A 24,217-nucleotide genomic window follows, 5' to 3' on the forward strand; every position below is an offset into this window, starting at 1 on the left:
GAAGCCACAAAGAGCAACTGCAGCTGAGTTGCATGGATTGGGACATACAGAAGGCAGCACAACACTAAAGCAGCTGGTTAACCCTGCAGCTGAAGTCAGACATGACTACAAAGATGGAGCAGTTGACAGCAGACTTGGAAGTTGGTGGTTGTGCTAATTTAGGTGCAGAACTGACCGAAAACTCTGGACACTGTTCGTGGTTAAAGAAAGAGATGGAAGAAAAGCTCATCTTTATTCAAAACAGCAAAGCACCTCCCTTTCAAGACTGACAGGATGGATGAAACACGCAACATAGCTTAATTTCCTGGGCATCAGTGGATTAGAGAAAGGGTGTAAGTGAGAGAAAAGCCTTTCAGATGACACTAACTTAGCAAGAATGCATAAAGCTCCTCCACTTGGCATCATCTGCTTTCTCAGGAGAATCCCATCCATTAGCCTGATCAGCTTCCTTTTCTATGGAAAAGTATCCCTGCAAACACAACAACAGCAAGCACAAGTCTTTTGCAAGATGTAAAACTATTTAAGTGTTCTGTCTGTACAAAGGTACCGAATCAATACATCCTTCTGCAAGGAGAGGCCTAGAAATTCTCCTCTGGAAGTGTGGAGCTAGATCCCAAAGAGAGATGACAAGTCCATTCATCTACACATCAGTTTATCTGCAACATTACAGAATAACAACTAACTTTAAAACTGACAAACCCTTTGGTTGGGCTTCCTTGCGTTTCAGACATAAATATGCTCTTCCTTTTGGCAGGAGGATCTTCCTCTTCATCAGAAGAGCTTTCTATAGTCAAGTCAATAATGTCAACTTTCTTCTTGTTTACCTCATTGGTCACCATCACAGAACAGGGTTTGCTAACACTGGAACCTAAACAAGAAAACAAACTATCACTTATTTTTTTTAAGGCTGTTGACATCAGAAGTTTCTATTTGCAACAGAATCAATATCTCAAATCCTGGTTTAACTCATCTTCCTGGCCACTACAGAGAATGTTACGGCCCAGGAACAGTTCTATTAGTATTCTGTATCATGTTGATATTATTAAAGCACAAGCTTTAATCTTCACTTATCAGTTTAAGGACCTAAAACAAGACCAACCATTCATTTATTTAACTGCTATTATAATAAGCAAAGACAAAATCCACAAATTCACACTTTTAGGGATAACACCCCTTTTTTTTTTAAAAAAAAAAAAAACTTTAAATGAAAGTTGAGAAATATTAACCCCCCACAGAACAAACATCAGTATCCACACACATTATCCCAGCAATAACTAAGTCTCCAAGATTTTTTTGTTGGTTTGCAACCACCACCCAGATGTACGTACTTTCTATTTTGGTGCACTGTGGACTTGAGACTTTCACAGCTTCTTTCTTTGGCCTCATGGGGCACCAGGAACCATCTTCTTGGAATTTGATCTCATCCACATCTGAACATTCATTAAGGATTTCCATAAAAAGCCTGAAAAATAAAAGCAGTTTCAAATTTTAATTCCAGGCTTTTGCCAAGTGAGGGAGACACAGCTGAAAAGCTAATTATGGTCACCTTCGACCCATAGCCTGTACTTTCACCCTAATTAGTCTTACCTAAATGTCTGCAATTACAGCCTTTGTGGACACCCAGACATCAAAACCCAGGAGAGTATCCCAACCTACCTCGATACCACTCCAATGTTACTGCAATTCATAAATTTCCATACAGAGGTAGAAATCATCATCTTTGGAATCAAGTTTCACCCTGTTTCTAAGTTTAAGTTTAAATGTTACAGTTAATTGCTTCAGAGATAGGGTAATGTAAAAGGGAGCCCTATCCCTAGATGTCACATTTGAGTTTCTCCAGAGGATATATGCTGAGGCTCAAGAGTTTGATGATGCAATTAGAAGATAAACTAATGTACTTCATTACATGGGAACAGAAACTAACAGAGTCAAATAATTCCTCCCAGTCTAAAATATTTTGACAAAGAAAATAATACAAGATAGCTACTTTTGTGACTTGAGGTGTAGCCATCTAATACATCATGAAAAATTTTCATTAATTCTGTACTCTGCAAACCCTGTGTCTTACCCATCTAATATTAGGCTCTCGTAAGCTGCCTTTTTGTCACAGACAGGGCAGATCCACGTAGGCTTCTTTTCATTCATTTGAAGATAAAGAGCAGCATCAAAACATTGCAGGTGTGTGCAAGTCACAGCCCGGCATGGGATTGTCAGTCTCATTTTTCCCAGCTGCAGGAGACAAATTTAAAGAGTGTGAGAACAGAAAGGAGCAAAGCAGGCCTGGATGGCTAACAATTAAATCAGAGGTGAAGTAACCCTCTCTTCTCACAGCAGAGATGCCCAGTGCTAAGGTCGCTGGAGGCAAATCCACCCTATCAAAGCACATACAGTGCACTCAAAGCAACAATAAAGCCATCCCCAAAGTCCCCACCAAGCTGCAAACAATCAGAAACGTTTCTAATGGATCTGCAGCAATGTTATTTCTAGAATTTTGCACCTGCTTGATCATTTTCTTTCAGCCAAATATTTCAAGGGATTTTGTGAATTCCAATTATATTAGACTCAAAATGGCATTAGACCTATTTTAACATTTAACTTAACAAACCAGTCACAAACACAAAGACCAGTTTCTACCTGGAAAGAGAAACCCCAAGGCAGTATTACCTTGTTACAAAGTGGTAATATATATATATATTTTTTTTTTTGTTACAGCAAGAGATGAAGAGACCCAAAGTTTTATTTATCACTGTGCCCTTTAATTATTCTGTCACCCTGCCCAATTATTTTATATTAATGAATCAGTATAAACCAGAAGCCAGTGAAGTTCCTAAAGTGGTGCCTTTTAAAAGCAGCCCAACTGCACTACAGATGAATATACAAATCTGTACACGATTATTTCCAGCCATACTTACAGGACACATCAGAGAAACCCGCAGACTGGTTGTGGCAATCTCACTATCAGGATCTGCAGTTAGTTTTTCTTTAACTATTAAAATAAATTAAGAAGTTAGACACCATTATTTAAAATGCTAACCTTGATCATCTAGGAAACTAGGTCATAGCAATATCAATATCAAACAATAGTTTTCCTCCTTATAAGTGACTGGCAAACACTGTGAATCACAAGATAGTGCATCTGCCACACATCAAACAAACAGCCACAACAGTTAGTGGAGCAAACTCAACCCAACATGCAAAGAGATAAAATAATTACCAGAGAGTGAAGCATGACGCCTCAGCAACAGCAAAGAGAACCTTTGATACTCCGGACTTTCTTTTCAAAATGCTGCAAATCCCCTAAATATTACTAGTTCTAGTTTTAAAGAGCCACCAACCACTCTGAAAAAGTACAGAGATGCAAATTAATTTGACTTACTTAGTGCTCTGGAATGATCGGGGTTTCTGATACCTTTCATTTTTAACCTCTGCAAAAGCATAGCTGAAGTGAGCTGACGAACAAGATACACAGACATGGAGTAATTCTACAAAAAGAGGGATTAAAGATTAAATATTGATTTCATACACTACTTCCACTACAGAAACAGATTACTACTTACACTAGTTATAGTGTACAGTAAAACCAAAAATTGTTGATTTTTTACTTAATAGTTATGAAAAGTGTTGGCAGATGACTTCATTACTGTGAAATAGTCCAATATTCTGCCAGAATTCTCCTGTCAATCAAGTCCAATTGTGATTTAACTAAGAACAATAACTCTACAACAAAAAGACAATCTGGGCTCTTTTCTTGGAAAGATGATTTAGACTGATGACACACCTCCTCATACATGCAGTTTTTAAGAACTTCTCATGTTTGACACTGAAAAAAGGGAAGGATTTAGGAGACAATCTGTTAGCTTTTAAGCCAGGCCTTGTTACACTGTATCTACTCCTCTGAGGCTGCCCACATTCCCCAGCATTTATTACTCTTCCCTAATTCACACCATTTGCCAGCTGCTTTTCCTCAGCCTTCACTCTCTCCAAGGTCACTAATGAAGAGAAAATTCCACAAGTCACAGAATCCCAGCCTGGTTGGGGTTGGAAGGGACGTTCAGGAGATCATCCAGTCCAACCCACCTGCTAACGCAGGGTCACCAGAGCAGATCACACAGGAATATGTCCAGGCGAGTTTGAACATCTCCAGAGAAGGAGACTGCACAACCTCCCTGGGCAGCCTGGGCCAGGCTCTGCCACCCTCAAAGGAAAGAAGTTTCTCCTCATATTCAGATGGAACCTCCTGTGCTTCAGTCTGTGCCCGTTGCCCCTCATCCTATTGTTGGGCACCATGGAAAAGAGTCTGGTCCAACCTCTGACACCCACCCTGGAGATATTTATCAGCATTGATGAGATCCCCTCTCAGCTTCTCTTCTCCAGGCTGAACAGCCCCAGCTCTCTCAGTGTCTTCTCATAAGAAAGATGCTCCAGACCCCTCATCATCTTTGTGTCCCTCCACTGGACTCTCTCCAGTAATTCCTTGTCCTTCTTGAACTGGGGAGCCCAGAACTGGACACAGTACTCCAGATGTGGCCTCACCAGGGCAGAGCAGAGGGGGAGGATCACCTCCCTCGACCTGCTGGCCACACTCTTCCTAATGCGCCCCAGGTACCATTGGCCTTCTTGGCCACAAGGGCACATTGCTGGCTCATGGTCAACCTGTTGTCAACCAGAACTCCCAGGTCTGTCTCTGCAATGCTGCTCTCCAGCAGGTCCAGCCCTAACCTGTACTGGTGTACAGGGTTATTCCTCCCCAGGTGCAGGACCCTGCACTTGCCCTTGTTGCACTTCATCAAGTTTTTCTCTGCCCAGTCCTCCAGCCTGTCCAGGTCTCGCTGGATGGCAGCACAGCCTCTGGTGTGTCAGCCCTTCCTCCCAGTTTGGTATCATCAGTCAGCTTGCTGAGGGTGCACTCAGTCTCTTCACTATGCCACTACTGCAGAATAATAATGATTTCATCTGTACAACAAATGTAACCTGCAGTCCCTTATTTCCAGTCCCTGCCAGTCACCTTCATATGGTTCCTATACTGTCTGGGTATTACAAAATAATTTTGAACATCTACTGCCCTGCTCCTCCTTTACCACCACCATGAAACCAGAGAACTTCACTTCTTGAGGAAAAGTGGGACAACCTCCAATTTATCAGTTTCCATGAGAATATCTTTGGCAGATACAAGGCGGGGGAAGAAAGCAGGGGTCAAGCAGGAAAGGCTGAGACCACACAAAACCTTGCAGTCATTTCAAGATTCTTGTGCTTTCTGATTGTGAAGCAACTGCTTAGATCTTGCCCTCTACCTCTGTTTTAGAAAAAACTTCTCTGTCAGCACTGCCCTTCATTTATTTTCAGAACATGAACTTTCTCCCCAATGTCTTTTTAAAAAATTTTAGTGTGTAAAAGCTTATACTGAAGTCTAACTTGGAAACATGTGGTGTTCCTGGTCCACAGATTTTGATTTTGAAGAAAAATGTAAGAGGTAAGCTACTTTGATAATTGAATCCAGAAATATTTACACAACTAGTCAGAGGAATAATTAGGTTTTAACTTCCCAACAGCTGAAAAGGCTGCTGCAACAGCTTTTTAGACCTAGGAAGAATTCATAATTTCTCACACTCTCCCTTTATTTCTTCAGTAAATCCATAGGGGGATTTCTAAACAGCCATGCATTTTAGAGGCTAATTCCATTTAAACTGCAATTAATCTTGGCACCAGAAAGCAACAGGTTTCACATTTCAGTCACCGCCCCCTTTATCTCCTAACACCTGAAGTCTAGCATGCTTCTCCCCCACTGCAGCTTTCCATGAAGTTTAGAATTGCATTTTTTTTCTTCCCCTAGCTCTCCATCCTTCCCCACATCAAGTCAGCTTTCCCTCAATTCACCCAAGTTTCCAGGAATACTCTTTCATTTGTAAGAATAAAACCACACTGCTCAGATATCCTACAATACAAACACACCATGCACGTATGGTCCAGCCAAGCATGGTTGAGATCCATCAAGCCCAGGAAGAGCTGACACCAGCATGACACCTCCCCAGTAAACCCTTCCCAGCAACCTGCCATCTAAGAGCTTTCTGAGCTGCAAATTCCACCCCCATTTTGGTTTATTTACAAATGAAGTTTTAAATCTACTCAGAGGCCATTTTCATGTAAAAAAGGGATATCAAAAGAATAAAGATAGAAATATCCATTAACCAGTTCTTCCTCTGAAATAAAAATTGCTTTTGTAAGACTGTTTGGTATTACTTAGAAAATACAAAAATCTCAAAAGCAAGCATCCATCTCCACCCCCATGGCCTTGGCACATCTGGTCAGTTTAAAGAGCATTCTCCAAAGGACAGTTCCAATAGATACTGAGAAATGTGCCTTAGAAGATATGGTGCCATAATTTCATATTCATATTACCACATCATCAGGCTTCAAGCAAGAACTGAGGTTTTCCTTTTCTTATTTTGTCATGTTTGAGCTGCTTTGTACTATTTAAACTACAAAGATTTTTGGTATTTTTGGCACACTTCAGGTAACCCCTAACAGCAGGCTTTCTAATGTGAGTTCTCTAAGGAAGTCTTTGCTATCTGTACACAAATCTTCTATATATTACCGTAAACTATCATAACTCCAGAGCAAACTTTGTTTCCTGGCACTGATAATAAGCTCAACCACCTCATACTAAACACTTGCTGGCACATACCTCACCAGCAACATCAGATAACAGAGGAGAAGAAATGCTAAATTATGTTATTTACAGAGTCACAGAATCGACTGGGTTGGAAAAGACCTCAGAGATCATCGAGTCCAACCCTTGGTCCAACTCTAGTCTGTTTACTAGATCATGGCGCTAAGTGCCATGTCCAATCTCAGTTTAAAAACCTCCAGGGCCGGTGAGTCCAGCACCTCCCTGGGCAGCCATTCCAATGCCTGACCACTCTCTCTGTAAAGAATTGCTTTCTAATATCCAGCCTAAATTTCCCCTGGCAGAGTTGAAGCCCATGCTCCCTTGTCCTATTGCTGACTGCCTGGGAGAAGAGCCCAATCCCCACCTGGCTATAACTTCCCTTCAGGTAGTTCTAGAGAGTGCTGAGCTCACCTCTGAGCCTCCTCTTCTCCAGACTAAACAAGCCCAGCTCCCTCAGCCTCTCCCCATAGGGCTTGTGTTCAAGTCCCTTCACCAGTCGTGTTGCTCTTCTCTGGACCCGCTCCAGCACTTCAATGTCTTTCCTGAACTGAGGGGCCCAGAACTGAACACAATACTCCAGGTGTGGCCTCCCCAATGCAGAGCACAGGGGAAGGATCACTTCCCTTGTCCTGCTGACCACGCTGGTTTGGATACAGGACAGGATACCGTTGGCCTTCTTGGCCACCTGGGCACACTGTTGGTTCATGTTGAGCTTCCTGTCCATTAGTCCCCCCAGGTCCCTTTCTGCCCGACTGCTCTCCAGCCACTCTGCGCCCAGCCTGTAGCGCTGCAGGGGGTTGTTGTGACCAAAGTGCAGGACCCAGCACTTGGCCTTGTTGAACTTCATCCCATTGGAATCAGCCCATTTTTCCAGTCTATCCAGATCCCTCTGCAGAGCCTCCTGCCTTCCAGCAGCTCCACACTCCCTCCCAACTTGGTGTCAGCAGCAAATTTGCTGATGATGGTCTCAATCCCCTCATCTAAATCGTCAATAAAGATGTTAAACAGGACTGGACCCAACACTGACCCCTGGGGACACCACCAGTGACTGGCCACCAGTTGGATGCAGCCCCATTCACCAGCACTCTCTGGGCCTGGCCCTCCAGCCAGTTCTTAACCCAGCAGAGAGTGCACTTGTCCAAGCCACGGGCTACCAGCTTTTGCAGGAGTATATTATGGGAGACAGTGTCAAAGGCCTTGCTGAAGTCCAGATAGACCACATCCGCGGCTTTCCCCTCATCCACCAGGTGAGTCACCTGATCATAAAAGGAGATCAAGTTGGTCAGACAGGACCTGCCCCTCCTAAACCCATGCTGGCTGGGTCTGATCCCTTGTCCATCCTGAAGGTGCTGTGTGATTCCATTCAGGATGATCTGCTCCACAACCCTGCCAGGCACAGAGGCCAGGCTGACAGGCCTGGAGTTGCCAGGGTCAGCTTTGCAGCCCTTTTTGTGGACTGGGGTAACATTGGCCAATTTCCAATCATATGGTACCTCCCCAGTGAGCCCGGACTGTTGGAAGATGATGGAGAGCGTCTTGGCAAGTTCTTCTGCTAGCTCCCTCATCACCCCAGGATGGATCCCATCTGGTCCCATAGACTTGTGAGGATCCAGATGGCTCAGTAAATCACCAACTATTTCCCCCTGGAATACAAGGGACCTGTTTGGCTTCCTATCTCTGTCAACCACCTCCAGAGGTGAGTTGTCCTGAGGGCCACCTGTCTTACTGGTAAAAACTGAGGCAAAGTAGGTATTAAGTACCTCAGCTTTCTCCTCATCTTTGCTAACTATATTTCCCTCAAAGTCCAGCAGAGAATGGAGGTTTTCCTTGCCCCTCCTTTTGTTATTAACATATTTGAAGGAGGACTTTTTATTATCCCTGACAGAACTGGCCAAATTAACTTCAAATTGCACTTTTGTTTCCCTGATTTTTTTTTCTGCATGATCTAGCTATTTCCATAAATTCTTCGTAAGTAGCCAGCCCTTTTTTCCACAGTCGGTAAAGTCTCTTTTTATTTCTGATTTCATTCAGAATCTCCCTGTTTAGCCAAGCCGGTTGTCTTCCCCCCGCCGGCTAGCCTTTCGGCACACTGGTATAGCCTGTTCCTGTGCACTCAAAACCTCCTGCTTGAAGCGTGTCCAACCCTCCTGGGCCCCCTTGTTTTTAAGCATTGTTTCCCAAGGTATGCTCTGAACTAGGCTTCTGAATAGGCAAAAATCTGCCCTCCGGAAGTCCAGCGTAGAGGTTTTGTTAATGGTTCTCCCTGCATCTCTGAGTATTGAAAATTCTATTATTTCATGATCGCTGTGCCCCAGGCGGCCTCCAACCACTACATCTCCCACCAGCCCTTCTCTGTTTGTAAACAGTAGGTCCAGCGGGATCTTGCCCCTGGTAGGCTCATTTACCAGCTGATGAAGGAAATTGTCCTCTATACACTCTAGGAACTTCCTAGACTGCCTCTTCTGTGCAGTAGTGAGCTCCCAGCAGATATCCAGCAGGTTAAAGTCACCCACAAGAACAAGGGCCGTCGATTTTGAGACATCTGCCAGCTGCTTGTAGAATAATTCATCTCCTTCATTGTCCTGGTTGGGCGGTCTATAACAGACACCCATGAGGATGTCAGCCTTGTTGGACCTCCCCCTGATTCTGGTCCACGGGCACTCAACCTTGTCACTGCTGACCTCAAGTTTAACAGAGTCGAGTGACTCTCTAACATATAAAGCCACCCCTCCACCTCTCCTACCCTGCCTGTCTTTTCTGAAGAGCTTGTAGCCACACATAGCAGCACTCCAGTCATATGAGTCATCCCACCATGTTTCTGTGATGGCAACTATGTCATAGCTTTCCTGCTGCACGATGGCTTCCAGCTCCTCTTGTTTGTTGCCCATACTGCATGCATTAGTGTACATGCACTTCAAGTGGGCTGCTGATTTCACTCTTAATTCGGGCTTTCCATCCTTAGGCTGATCTTTGGAGAGCCCGGTTTCAATCCCTTCCCCTTTTAGATGACTTTCCACATCCTACAGAAATTACACTTTACCTTTTTACATAAATTACACTTTACCTTTCCAATTTCAGAAGCCCAGGAAATGGAAATCTGGTTTGGCACTGCCGACGACAACCTAACTAGAGATGTTATATTCAAGGGGCGCCCAGGTCGCTTCTGTTCAATTCCATTTTTTGGTGGTGGAGCGTATCCCTACAGGAAGAAAGGACAAGGAAAGTGTTACCAAGTCTCTCCACTGTATTCTGAAACCTGCTGAAGAGACTTGTTAGTTTTAAACAGACCTGTGGGACGCAGGTAAACCCAGAGGCTCTGTAGGCTAGAGACTAAACTCAACACTTATTCTGAGAAATATCAGTCTTTGACAGTTTAATACCACAAGCCAATCACAATTTTAAAACATTTTTTGTTTTCAAATTATTTTACAGAAGTGCTGAAAAGGTCGAAGAGAAGGCAGCAGTTTTGTTGCATGTAAGTTCACTGGAAGAATAAAAAGCAATGTTAATGCTTTGTCCTTTTTTTTCCCCATCCTGCTGAGAGTAGAAAATTGCAAGGACACAGCAAGTCATGAAGAGTTAATTCCATGTTTCACACCCAAAAAACACTTCATTGATGCTATTTAAGAAACAATAAAGTCTTGGAACAAGAGCTCCACATCTCCTCAGTGTCTGCTTTGCCTCACACCAACCACACCAGCCCCATCAGCGACAGGTTCTCATCTGTGCTTTGCCAGGGCCCCTGAAGAGCAGCTGTACATGGAATATCAGCTGTATTTAAAAGCTAACAGGCTTTGCTGTTGTTTGCAGAAACAAAAATCAACTAGATATTTGCTCAGCTTTGATGAAGAATTTCATAATCTGGACTGTTTCTGTAGTTTTATTGCCTATATGTTTGTGAATTGAATCAGGAGCCATCCAGTTCCCTTTTGCTTCTAGGCAAGCATGTACTCTCCAGCACATTGTGAGCAGAAAGTACTTGTGCTATGAGAGACACAGACTAATTGCAGCTTATTCCTCTCACCCTGTGTCTGCCATGAGGAAAGCAAGCCAGTCTGTAACAGGAACACTGAAAATCTGTTTTTAGCTCACACAAACAACCTGCACTCCACTCACCTCTAAAACTCATCCTGTACCAGAAGGATGACACTAAGAGATCACAGCCCTATGCCTTGCACAGAACCAACTGGCAGATCTAATTTAGTTCAAGACAGTGTTGTTCTATACAAGAAACTCTCCCAGAAAGGGTATGCTGAAAACCCACACACATATATTGTTTTACACACACATTCACAGCCTAGTGCTTGGGGAAGAAAAAAAAAAAAAGTTATTTTGAAAGATGCCAGGTCCAAAAATAAAAAACAGAAATAAAGAGCCTCTTCTACTCATCAATCAAGTATATCAAAGGATAATCACAGACTTTAAATCAAGGAAGGCTCAATAGTTATCACATCATTTTCTAGGTTTCCAAAGCAGCAATATTCCTACTCCATACATTTCAGCTGACAACTAAGCCCTGGCTGTGCCTCGCCACCACCCTTTATTAATTTCAGACAGGACACTTGCAGTAACAGAATAGGGACTCAGAGCTTCTACAGGCAGGTCTGCTGGGCCAGAGCATCAAGCAATTGCTGAAGATTTGTTTCTAAAATGGTTCTCACCTCAGATGACAAGTGACCCAGTAGCTACCAGGAACCTCACATGTGCTCTACCACAGAATGTACAAGGCAGCAGGCACATAATTAACAGAATGAACATTCTGCCATTTATTTAATCAAACATAACAGCTGCAGCCATTTATATATTTCCCAATTGCTTTGCTCCAGTAGTCTTTACTATGGTGACTTTACAATGAATTTATGTTGACAAACACACCAACACACCATCCCTGCAATATTTAGGAGAGTATTTCCACATGTACTGTACCAGTCACAATAACCCTGCTGGTCTCCAACCTAAAATGAAGCTGCCTCGCTTTCAAGAGAGCAAGAATGCAAGTTCTATTTCCAACTTTTTTTTTTTTGTTTTTTGTTTTTTGTTTTACAGACTGCAGTGCACATGCTTCACTTCAGCCAAGTTTTTGATGTTTTCTTTCCAGAGAGCAATCACCTTGAGACCTTGAGATCAGATTCAATCTTGTACTCCTAGAACACTTCAGAATTTTCCCTTCCTAGCCTTCCAAGAGCTAAGTAAAGAGCACTCTGCTTGCCTATCACAACCAGCACTGTTTAGTTAGGCTGCCAATTCTATGGCTATTTGGGTCTTCAAGTCTTCCATGTTTCTTGCAAGAACAACATTAGTCAAAAATAGATGGAATCTGCTAGAGCCAGGAAAAAACAAACAAACAAACAAACAACACACCTCAAAACAAATAAAAAACAAAACAAAACAAAACAAAGAAGGAGAAAGAAAAAAAAGAGACCTGTGGTGGTCTGTGGAGGTCCCCTGGGAAGAAAAACAAATTATCTTTTTGGACTTTCCCATTTTGTCTTTCCTACAAGAGAAGTCAAGAGAATCACCTGCTGTAGTGCATTATGTATACAATCCTTGTTACTAGACAAGACACCAACATGCAGGTACCTACATTTACTCCTTTTTAAGTCAGAACACACACTGTAACAAGATGACACAGTTGTAGGAATAAAACAAAACACCATGTTAGCATGAGTTGCCACAACCTGAAGCAGTACTGGCACACTGGCAGCATTTCTCTGAAGTTTTTGGTAAGGATTGCAGCCAAGGAGATGACCAAGAATAATTTACAGATCTCTGCACAGGCATGAACTGCTATACCAACGAAATACAGAACAGTACTCACCCAAGAGTTGTACAAATTGGCAATAAAGGAATCACGGATTAATTACCTAACACTAACGCTATCAAGCTGGACAACAGTGGTCTTTGAGGAAAATAAGTTATCTTACATGTGGGAAACTGCAGTGGGTCTGTGGAATCCTTCACAGAAAATATGAGAGTAGAGATCAGCCTTGAGATATTAAGATTTACCCTTGAGGAGGATGGGAGTAAAGGAGTATCCGGAGAGAGGAGAGATGTACCCGTGAGAGAGAAGGGGATAGAAGAATAACATGGATGATAGCAAGTTTAACCAATGAGATGTTAGTGCTGTAACTTGTAACCAATAGTGAAAAGACACATGAACTGGCAGAATTATATAAAAATGCACTTGTAGCAATAAATGGTATCTATTACTTTCATCTTGAAAGAATTTGGTCCATGTCACTTGTCCGTCTCAACCGCGACATGTGGTGACCCCGACGTGATCCTGCCTGAAGAGGATCTCGCCTAACAAGGTGACAGCGAAAAGCTGTGAACAGCCGAAGAGCTGTGGAGACGGAGCTCGGTACAGCTGATAAGAACAGCCCAGGAGAGCTGCCGAAGATCTGGATCATTGAAAAGACACCTCGCGAAGGAGGAGGTGAGCTACCGGGAACATGGGGGGAAACTTATCTAAAGAAGAGGGTACTATATTATCTACATGGAAGCTGCTTCTGAAGAAGCAGGGTGTTAGCCTTCTGGAACTGACTTTAAGAAAAATGTTACTATGGGGCAAAGCACAAGGTTTAGAGGTTAATCCTGTGACAGCATTTAGTGTGTCACAATGGATGGACTTGGGAGATAAATTGTTTGATAGTGCTACCCAAGGGTCCAAGGAAGCAACTGAACTGTTAACGACGTGGTGCTTATTATTAGATACTCTGAAAGAGTTAAAACAGCAACAGGCAGAGGCGGCCGAGGGGGATGGTATTCTTGACTTTTCTGGGCCAGATTCGGAGGAAAAAGCAAGATTAAGTACTACCCCGACCCCCCCTGTTACTAAAGATTCGTCAAAACCGCCCAAATCCATATTATCTGACACGGACAAGGATCCGCGGCACTTTCTTGGAAAGTTAAAAGGAATAAAGGAGGAGCGCACATATATGTGGCCCCGAGATCAGAAAAAAACTATGAAAGAGTCGTATACATATGTGTGGCCCCGAGATCAGTTAAAAGCTATGAAAGACTCACATGAAAAAACAGCGTTATGGTCTCGGGAGGGGCCCTCAGAGAACCAGTCGGAGTGGTGCGTTCGGCCGACCGCTCCACTGTCATCAATTACAGCTCAAACCTCTCCTCTATCATCAGCAACCGCGGTTCCGCCGTCTGCATCACCGCCATTGATCACAGTTCAACCCTCTGCCCCGCCACTATCAGTCGCGGAAGAAAAAAAAAAATGGACATTTTTTTTTTTTCCTGTCTCCCCTTGCCTGGAGATTTGGGTGGGGAGGACCCCCCCGTGGTGAGCCAGACCGAGCCAAATAACGTAATTTCTACAGATTTGGGGCCCTCCAACCTGCCCCCTCCTCCCTCCCACACTGAATTCCTGAGGGTGAGGGTAGAGTTTCATAGCGTAAACCGAACTTACCAAAAAGCTGGGATTTACCCCCAGTTTCGATTACAGTTAAACCACGGGACCCTGTGCGTTTCTGGAAGAGACACTATACAGGCACGATAACTTTCTGAAATCCTGAAGCAGTCAACAGACCTCACATATCAAGCTGTGATGGGGGTGCCTGGGATCAGCAGTGCGGCCAAATCATTTACAACTGTTAATCGGGGTCCCAGTGAAAATTACATGCAATTTATTGACCATCTTCAAGAGGCTATCAATAAGCAGGTTGAAAACTTACAAGCTAAGGAAGCATTGGTGTTGAAATTAGCAGTAGAGAATGCTCATGTTTACTATCTGCGAGTTTTACAGTACATATTATGCATTTCTGTGTATTGCCTCTCTGAAAAATCAAGCAGCTTGTTAGGAATGCGAGTTAATTGTTTTACTAGTTGTTTTAAGTGCGCCGTAAAACTCTCTCCCTATTTTTCCCAGTCGTGCTGCAAGCAGCACCCCTCCCTCCCCCCCCTTTCTCAAGGTTTTTACTTGTAAGATGGGGTCAGGAATAATTGTTTTCAGTTGTGTTCCTAAAAATCAGTATTGGGAGGTGTTTTAAAACTTAGGAAAGCACTCAGAATTATAAGGAAGGAATATCTTGTTAAATATTGAAATCAGTGTTCGCTGCTGTTTACATTAAATGACTGGTAAAAGTGTCTGGAGAATAGAATTTTGTTGCAATTAATGTTGCTTTTAAGGTGAGAAGAGCAGGACAACATAAATCTCTACAAGACATCATTAGATCATTACAGACAGTTTTACAGCTGGAAGGATTTGAAAGTCAACAAGCTGAGAGAGAGTTAACTGATAACACACAGGTCACAGCAAACTTGCTAAAGTCTGCAAGATGCTTTCCTCATTAACCTGTTTTCTTTGTGGGTATCATTTTACGCATGTTGCAATTTTGGTAGGTCTTTGTTATATGGTATGATAAGTTCACAGTCTGTTAAATCATGAGAATTCACTGACTCAAAATGTGCGTTCTGTGATAATACAGAAGATCATGAGTAATTTAGTTCTTTACTGTGTGAATGTGATGGTAAATTTTGTGTGTAGTAGCTGTTATTTTTTTTTTTCTCTAGCATGCTAGCTTTATTCCAGCATTCAGACTTGCGCAACTCTGTGACAGGCTGTGTCTCATCTCGGTGTGCTGGATTTGGTTTTTCTATATGCACATCATGTAAAGAATCCTGGTTTTGGAATAACAGCTGTAGCGCACCAGACAAGACATTAAAACAAAAGAAAAAATAAAACAAAACAAAAGAAGGCCTTGCTCAGTCCGGGTCGGCGGGTGCGGATGGGTTTCAGCGCGCAACTGACTTTTTTTGTCAGGGAGACCCAGAGGTGCCTCCACCTGGCTGAGCAGTGAGCGGCCCAAAGGTGCAATATAAAAAATTGAGATATTGTCTTAAATTGGTGTAACTGTGATCCATCTGCATATTTGAACTTGGTATATGGTTTTCATATCTGAGCTCAGTATTTTAGTTTGTATATTCATATTTGGTACCAAAAGAATCTTGTTTGGGGAGATAATTACAAAATGGGAACCGGTTCCACCGTTAAAATTCCACCTTGCTCCCCCTTAGGATGCATCCTTACACATTAGAGTAATTGCTTATATTGTTAGAAAAACATTTAAATTGTTAAAATGCTATGATAGATGTGAATTTGGAAGTGGTTGTATTTAAAAGTTGCTAGAATATTAACTGATTTAGATTTAGGAAAACAGAATAATGGATTTATGTTTATTATACTGGTTTATACTGTTTTTTGACATCTCTAAATTTTAACAGGTAAATGGAGCTAAGGAATGTAACTATTGCTGAGCTACTTGAAATTGCATATAAAGTGTATTATGGTTGGAATGAAATGGGAAAACAAAACAGCAAAATATTCCAGGCCTATGTGCAGCTCATTGTAACTGAGGAGTTTACCAGAGCCTCCCACCTCGTACCAGCTGCGTGACCTTGACTATATCTGAACTTCAGAAAGAAGAGAACGAAAAAAAATGGAGAAATCTGTTTTCCCACTGCTAAGCGGAGAAAGGGGGGCTTTACTCCCCCCGCTCTGTCCTTTTTTTTCCCTGAAGTATTGTCATCCATTTTTGTTGTGGCACTGTGTTGTTTTTCGGCTTTGAATCAGGGGTTGTTGGTGTTGTTTATTTTTGCTTCTGTCTTGTTTCCTAGGTTTTGGCACATCTGGGGAAAAGAGCTCATAATTTTACCTCCTTGCTGAAGTCAGTCGTTTCACACTGGTCAGCTTTGGGGGGTCACCGTGTTCAGTGCTTCTCTGGGTCAGACTGGTACTGATTTGAGTGTGGAGTGGAGCCAGATTGGTTTGATATGGAGTTCAAACTGATGTGTTTTCATGCTGGGCTGTACGTCTTGCCATCTCAGATGGGGGCGAGAGGGAAGTTTTATTCCCCCCCGCGCCCCTCCCCCAAGCAATGTTACTGCTAGAGAGCTGTAATATTGCGTGAAGGAGTCTGAGGGTGAAATTTAAAGGCATCACCAGTGGATGCATAGTTCTAATGAAACTGGAAAATTAAACCAAAAATTTTTTAATACACTTATTCTGTGGTAATTAGTTGTGACTTCTTAGTAAATTCACCATGCTAGTTTTTGAGGTCATGAGAGAGAACGAAAGAAAGGCCGTTTTTTGAGACCAATGGAATGCCAAATTTGGAACAAAGTTTAAATACATGAATTCTTATAGTTGTTAGAAACTCCTATACCTCTCTTAGGTTAGGATTTGTTAAGTAAATTGTAAGCTCAAATAACGTTTTCTGAGACTTCTGTTTAGTTGCATGGCCTACAAGAAGCTGCTTGGATGGTGCAGATCTGCTTGCTGCAACTGAGAAATCTCCAAGGAAATTTCAAATGCTGTATTTCCACTGGTATTAACAGCCAATGTTTCGATAAAGCAAACACTACACTGATAGATCTGAAACAGGACTTCGATCTGGTAAGGGAAAACAATATCCAATAAATATGACAGCCAAAATGGAGTTGGAAATTTGAGGAATAAATTTATGACAACCTTACAGGTTGACTGTATTTGACTGGACTTGCAGATTTGTCTATTTATGGCTACAACATAGAAACAACCTGTGGCTATTGTGGGACAGTATGATGAGATTGCTAGCAAGCTGATATACTGATTGTTATATACCAATTGTCACTCTACTCAAGAAAATGCAGGGAATTAATTTAAGTTTCAATAGGCCATGATCCTTTTGTCATATATGTACCATTTGTGAAATTTAATTTTGATTTTTTTAATTTGTAATCTATGTCTCTATAAATTGCACTAGCTGGTTTTCTTAACACCACAGCTTTTGGCATGCATAAATGTAAAATGTAAATTACTGCAGAACCTGTAAGTCTTTAACATCAGGCCATAGGCCATACTTGTATTTGGTCTGATCCTACATACTTGCAAAGTTTTTGTCGATGGTTTTGGGAAGTCTCATAAAGCTGTAGTGGTTTAGTGTGAAGATAACAATTGGCATCATTCTGAAAAAATTATTGAAGGTTCAACCCAATTAGCAGAACTTGGCACAGCTTTAAATTACTTAGAGATTTTTAAGGAGGAACCTCTAAATTTGATTTGTGATTTTGAGTACGTAGTCAAGGTTCAATGCACATATGTGCTTCTGAACTGTGTTTTTTTTGTTTTGGTTTTGTTCTTTTTTAAAACAAAAAGGGGGGAGAAGTAGGGAAAACACCACAAAACCAATTGTCAAAAGCATTGTATGTGATTAAATACTTTGCAAGTGTGACCCAAAATCATGCTAAATCAGAAAGAACCTACGTTAGTTATGGTCAAATCACTAGTCAATGGAAAAGGCCACATCAATTGATAACCTGGGGGAGAGGTTCTGCTTGTGTCTTTTCAGATCAAGAGCCGCAATGGTTGCTGGCACGAAACGTGAAACCTGTGTTATCTTCCTGACAATGATTGTTGCAGCTGCTGTGTTTTGGATGCCCGCACAGACAAAGACTAACATGTGGAGTACTTTAGCCAACATGACTGACCAGGACTCCATATGCCTGGCTATGGCACCTCCGGAAAACCCGTTCCACACATGCTTGGTTGGCATCCGCCTTGATGACTACAGCAGCATCACACAATTGTTTCAAAATAATGGTCGATGCAGAGACATTGCAACAAACTGTAATAATACTAACATGGCACTTTGGATTAACTGTCTCCCAGAAATAGACATTGAACCACAGGAACTGGAATTGCTGGGATCTGTGCCCATGGACGCTTGTATCCAGCTGGTTTGTGAAAAGTGCCAGGACAATATGCTAAAGCATGAATGGATAAGACTGCAAAATGTTAATGCTACCATTGGTGACTATAGAAATGAAACTCGATGGTGTAATGCCTCGCAGAAGAATCCAAGGGTTGTCATTGATAATGTGGGAGAGTGACCCCAAAACCTCCTGTATGGTGTATTCTTGATCTGTGGAGATAGAGCCTGACCAGGAATTCCTTCTAATGCTGTTGGAGGACTGTGTATTTTGGGACTATTAACTCTCTTAACGCCCAATGTATCTATGATAATAGATCACAGAAGAGCAAGACGAGAAAAATACTTTTTGCGTGTATATGAGTCAAAATGTGATGATAATGTAGATTTTTGGGGATCAAGGTTAAGGGTTTTAGGATCTCTTGTATCTGGTGTTGGCACAGCTAAAAGCTTTAAATATTTTAGAAAATTAGGATGCTGGCTAGTTAAGCAAACTAACAGAACTTAAAAGGCTTTAAGTGGACTTTTGTTAGATGTAGATTCTGTAAGACATGCCACATAGCAGAGTAGGGCCACGATAGTTTTTTGTTATTAGCTCAAGGACATGGGTATGAAGATTTTGATGTGATTTGTTAAATAAATTGCTTAGTGGTTGAGAGTTTTTAGGATGGTTGTTATCAGTAGTGAAAACAGGACTGATCATTTTGATGATTGTTGTGGTTGTGTTACTAATGTTGCCATGCATGATTTCTCTGCTGCAAAGGGCCCTGCAGCGGACAATGAGGGCAGCATTTTTAGCACAAATTTAAAAAGGGGGAATTGTGGGAAACTGCAGCGGGTCTGTGGAATCCTTGACAGAAGATATGAGAGTAGAGATCAGCCTTGAGATATTAAGATTTACCTTTGAGGAGGATGGGAGTAAAGGAGTATCCGGAGAGAGGAGAGATGTACCCGTGAGAGAGAAGGGGATAGAAGAATAACATGGATGATAGCAAGTTTAACCAATGAGATGTTAGTGCTGTAACTTGTAACCAATAGTGAAAAGACACATGAACTGGCAGAATTGTATAAAAATGCGCTTGTAGCAATAAATGGTATCTATTACTTTCATCTTGAAAGAATTTGGTCCATGTCGCTTGTCCGTCTCAACCGCGACACTTACATTTCCTTCAACAGAAAGGAACCACAAGAGGGATACAGACAGTGACCAAATCAACAAAAAATATTTGCAGGAGAACTCAGACTGAGACTATATTTGTCTTTCAGCTCTTAATGAAGGGGGAGAGGAACAGAAGTTGCCAAGACAATAATCATTTATTCACTTTCTCACCTAAAGTTTCTGCTGAACAGATTAAAGTCATCTTACAACATGCAGAAAGATCTACAGGTTTTAAATCTAAAGCAAAGCAAGAATCCAAGATTACAAACAACTTTTGCTACAGCTGTGATGTATGTTACACACAAAATGGATAACATAACACAGCACAGCAGGACATAAACTATATTACCCCATTTCCCAAAAAATAAACCCTAGCATGATTTTTCAGAATTGAGGATGATAGAAATATAAGCCCTACTCAAAAAATAAGCCCTAATTACTGTTCATTAAAAAGTCAATTTAAATAGTGTCCAAGCAGCTATACATATAAAAAAGTATGCATCTTTTGGAGCAAAAATTGTATAAGACCCTGTCTTATTTTCAGGGAAACAGGGTAGTAAGACTGAGAGCCAGCAGACCAGTCCACAGGTAACATCAGACCCAGTTCTTTTTGGTGGGTTGCTTAAATAAAGGAAAAACTGCAGAAGAAAGGAGAGAATCCTGCAAAGTTTATAACAGAGAACATAACTGGTATTTGCAGAAAATAGTGACCAGAAAACATGAAAGAAATCATCTTACACACTGAAGTCAAAAAGAATAACAGTGATGCAATGGTTAAAGAAGTAGGGGGAAGAGAAGCTAGAGAGTCTCATTTAAGCTGAGCAGAGTGATGGTCACATATGGCAGGAGGGGGCTACAGGACAACACATGTGACACCCCAAGAAGGTGACAAACATTCTGAGAGATTTCACACCTCATCTCCCCACACTGAATCTACTGCTGAAAAAAACCCTCTGTACCTACTACTTTTTCCATCTTCTATAGCTTTCAGAATGGGTTGCATAAGAGTTTCTCCCTCTTCTGGTGTACAGAGATACCAATGCCAGAGATTTTTCAAGAATGAGTGCTTTTCCCTTCTTGTGTATATTCAATCCTTGAGGTGACCCTGCCTACATACTAACTTTCAAAACATCAAACACCAGTAGCTGTACAACTTCCAACGCTGTCCTGTTCTTGTATCAGCAAATGCTGGGAACTCCAATATGTCTGTTCCTCTACAAACTTGTACACAAGAAGGTGATATCATCCCCTCATAACAAGAAAGAATTCAAGCCAACACACAAATATAAATAGCCCAAACAGCAAGGGCTACTACCAATCAAGGCAAATAAATGCAGTTTAAAGACCAACGAGGAGGATTCCTCATACAGGCACTGGTTTGGTTTTGACATATTTTGTGAACCACAACAGATGAGGTTTGCTGTAGGTGGCTAAAACACAATCCACACAGTTGCTGTAACATGCTTAAAAGTATTCATATCTATCTCACACAGCAAATGTACAGACCATTTGCCTAACATTAGCAACCAGAGAAATTTCAGTGATAATAAGCAACTTGATTCTTTTAGCAAGTTAACATTACAGAAAAAACACAAACACAAGTCACAAAGAAACCACAAATACATTCAAACAAGCTTACCGGCAACGGAAACAGCTTTCCATTTACTTTAATACACAAACTATTAGGGTAATTATCTTCTTGAGGGCAGCTTGTCTCTGCTAGGCATAACCTATATTCCCAAAAAGAGAAAGTGTCATTTTTCAAGCGTCACTGCATTTATATGTCTCTGCAAACATCTAGATTTATGTTACATTAGCCAATATAGAAGTTATAAGAGAACACTGTGAAAAAAGTACCTTAGCTGAACTTGGACTGTGTAATCTCTCCCGCCCCCAGGGAAGAAGTCTCTGTGACAAATGGGAAAAAAAAAATATATCTATATATATAAAAACCTCACTTAGCAGATTTCATATTCCAGTCATAAGCAGAAAGAACTGGCATATCTGCCCCAACATCACTAAACTTTGCTTGTTTTTCTTTTATTGAGCTATGAACAAGTCTTACGAGCAGCACTTCTGTTTAGCTACTTAAGCAGGATTTTAAGATCATCATACTCTGTCAAAAATTTATAGTAACAACAAGGTATGATGTTGCCAGAGAGGAAAATCCCAATTCTCTTTGCTTACACCATAGGTCTTGCAACAATATGAACCCTGAGACAAAAAAATAAAAATAAATAAAATAAATATATATATATATATATAAAATAAAATAAAAGCAGCCTTCCATTCCTGCAGCCAAGAAACATGCAGGGGAAAAATAAAAGCTTACCACCTCTCTAAACAGCCACAATTATTCAGAACTGAGTAATAGTTAACTCTTTAGTGGCTTAAGATTTACCCTAACTGCATGTAATTTCTGTGCACAGTAGTTCCTGAAGAAAAACAGAAATTCAGCATAATTTTGCTGAGGATTATCACCCCGCATCTGCAAGTTTGTGCAACACATAAAATGAACCAAACCCCCCACACTTCATCCTGAAATTTTGCAAAAGTTTACCTACATTATTCCACACTCTTCTTACCTGGAAATACAGATTTCTCTGACCTGCTGAGGTGTTAAAGCAAAGATAAAAAACTTCTCTTGGAACCTCTGAATACTGCTCTGTACTAGAAAAAAAAGAGGCACAAAAGAGGTTTAATCATGGCGATTAAAGTCATCAATTAAAACAGGATCTGCAATTGAGTTTTTCCCTGGAACAAGGTCCAAGCCACTGAATATACTCAAATTGTGCTTGAACTGCATGTAACTGTCAACAGGAAAGCAATGGAACAAATCATTCATACAACTGCATTAAAATGGCTTAATATCACATTATACTTCAGTACTAAAGAAGCTTGGCAAACCACATTATAATCAAAAACACACACAACAAAATACAACACTGGAGAAAAGAGTACCACAGAGAAGATGTTTAGAACTATTTGAAGGTACTACAAGAAGAAAAGGCGCACCAGAAGTTATTTATGGACAGCTGGAAAATTACTCAGTTCAGAAACAGATAAAGGTAACACTGTATTTGGGGAAGAAGGGAGAAAGCACAAGCCCTAATGTCAGATAAGCCATCTAGACTTCAGGTGTCTGAATTAACCCTTGCTAGCATTTGGAAAAAAAAAAAATATACAACTTTCATATCAGAATCCTACTTGTCTCTGTCAGTGATGGAAGTGGTAATGTTTTAGTATTAAGGGTTCATAGTATGTACCTGTTACTTTTCAACTTTATTTCAACTTAAGAAGATAGAAATCTTGACCTGAAATAAAGTTAGACTGGACTTGTCCAACAGTTTAAAGTAACCAGCAAGGATAAATGCAAAAATAGCACTAAAACTAAAAATAAAATAAACCAGGCAAATTTGGAAAACCTAGACTGTCTTGTACACTGTGACATTCAGAGATGATGATCTCTATGCCCAGAAGACACATAAAAAGGTCACAAACATGAAACAGAATCCAGGTGGAACAGACACACATGCCAAGTTCCTCAAACAATTCAAAACAACTATATTGTGCATATACGTGTACACGCACAGAGCATAAACAACATTTTATATTTATATTAGCCTACAGACTTCAAGGGAAAGAGGAATTTAAACACAGCTCTAACTATAACATGGCATTTTCCTTTCAGGAAAAAATAAAGGATTGTTTCCAAAGTTGAGGAAAACAGCTGTTAGGGAAATTTCCAGCGTATCACCACCACCTCTAGATATCATTGACCAGGAACAAAAGGTGTCACAACACAAACAGAAGTGATAACAGGCATTGTAAATAATGCTTGTTAGTAAAGTTTGCTGCTTTAGGCAGTCACGGATGACCAACCATCAGTATATGCCTCACTGAGGTACAATTCACAGCCTAAAATACTATTAGCAGTTAAGAAACTAAAATGTCTAAGAGGATGCAAACAGCTTGCAAAATGCTGAAGTGTTTCTAAACAATATTAGAGAGTTCAGGAACACTTTCTACTATGCAAGATAAGACAGACCGAATTTCAAGACAGAAAACAACATATTTCCAAATAATTAAATGCATTTAAGAATGAGGAATTAGAGGACACTAAACTGAGATTTCACGTTATTTGAAAAAGAAACAGTATGGCAATAACTGGTAGACTGAGAAACCTTTGCTAAACTGAGACCAACACTGAACTTTGCTGCACAAAGTATCTACTTCAGTGCCAGACACCAGAACCTGCAGAATTGTTGCAGTGAGAGAAGTGTAAACAAGCCAGTGAAATGGTTCTCTTTACATTGCTGCAACTTATTAATTACTGCCCCTGAAATCCTTTTCCTGTTATCCCCTACAGGTATGTCCCCCCCATTCGTACCTAGCAGAAACTTCAGGTCCAAATCTTTCAGCCAAAAGTAACTTCAGGGGAGGCTCAGGTGAGATATTAGAACACATTTCTTTACCAAGAGGGTGGTCAAATGCTGGAACAGGCTTCCTAGAGAGGTGGTTGATGCCCCAAACCTGTCAGTGCTTAACATGCATTTGGACAATGTGCTTAACTCTTATTCTTTAAATTTTGGTGAGCCCTGAGGTGGTCAGGCTGTCAAGTTATCATCGTAGGTACCTTCCTGTGGAGAGGTTTTGATAAAGATTTGTTGCTGAATTAGTCAGGCTCAA

At 41.1% G+C, this 24,217-nt stretch overlaps 1 protein-coding gene across 3 annotated transcripts in view; it reads right to left on the reverse strand.

The window, feature by feature from the left end:
* LOC308051416 (E3 SUMO-protein ligase PIAS2-like) overlaps positions 1-24,217 on the reverse strand; it is a gene marked incomplete at its 3' end in the record, with an annotated part of 53,400 nt that overhangs the window by 19,708 nt on the left and 9,475 nt on the right. For all 3 annotated transcript variants that reach the window (XM_080361844.1, XM_080361843.1, XM_080361845.1), the window contains exons 3-11: positions 22,114-22,198; positions 21,386-21,436; positions 21,168-21,258; positions 9,732-9,866; positions 3,377-3,482; positions 2,913-2,986; positions 2,069-2,229; positions 1,329-1,462; positions 700-868 (exon numbers count right to left, since the gene is read on the reverse strand). In XM_080361844.1, the coding sequence (XP_080217970.1) occupies positions 700-868; positions 1,329-1,462; positions 2,069-2,229; positions 2,913-2,986; positions 3,377-3,482; positions 9,732-9,866; positions 21,168-21,258; positions 21,386-21,436; positions 22,114-22,198 (1,006 nt within the window). The remainder of the gene's footprint in view (positions 1-699; positions 869-1,328; positions 1,463-2,068; positions 2,230-2,912; positions 2,987-3,376; positions 3,483-9,731; positions 9,867-21,167; positions 21,259-21,385; positions 21,437-22,113; positions 22,199-24,217) is intronic.

Source organism: Nesoenas mayeri, assembly GCF_963082525.1.
Source record: "Nesoenas mayeri genome assembly, chromosome: W".
Lineage (NCBI taxonomy): Eukaryota > Metazoa > Chordata > Aves > Columbiformes > Columbidae > Nesoenas > Nesoenas mayeri.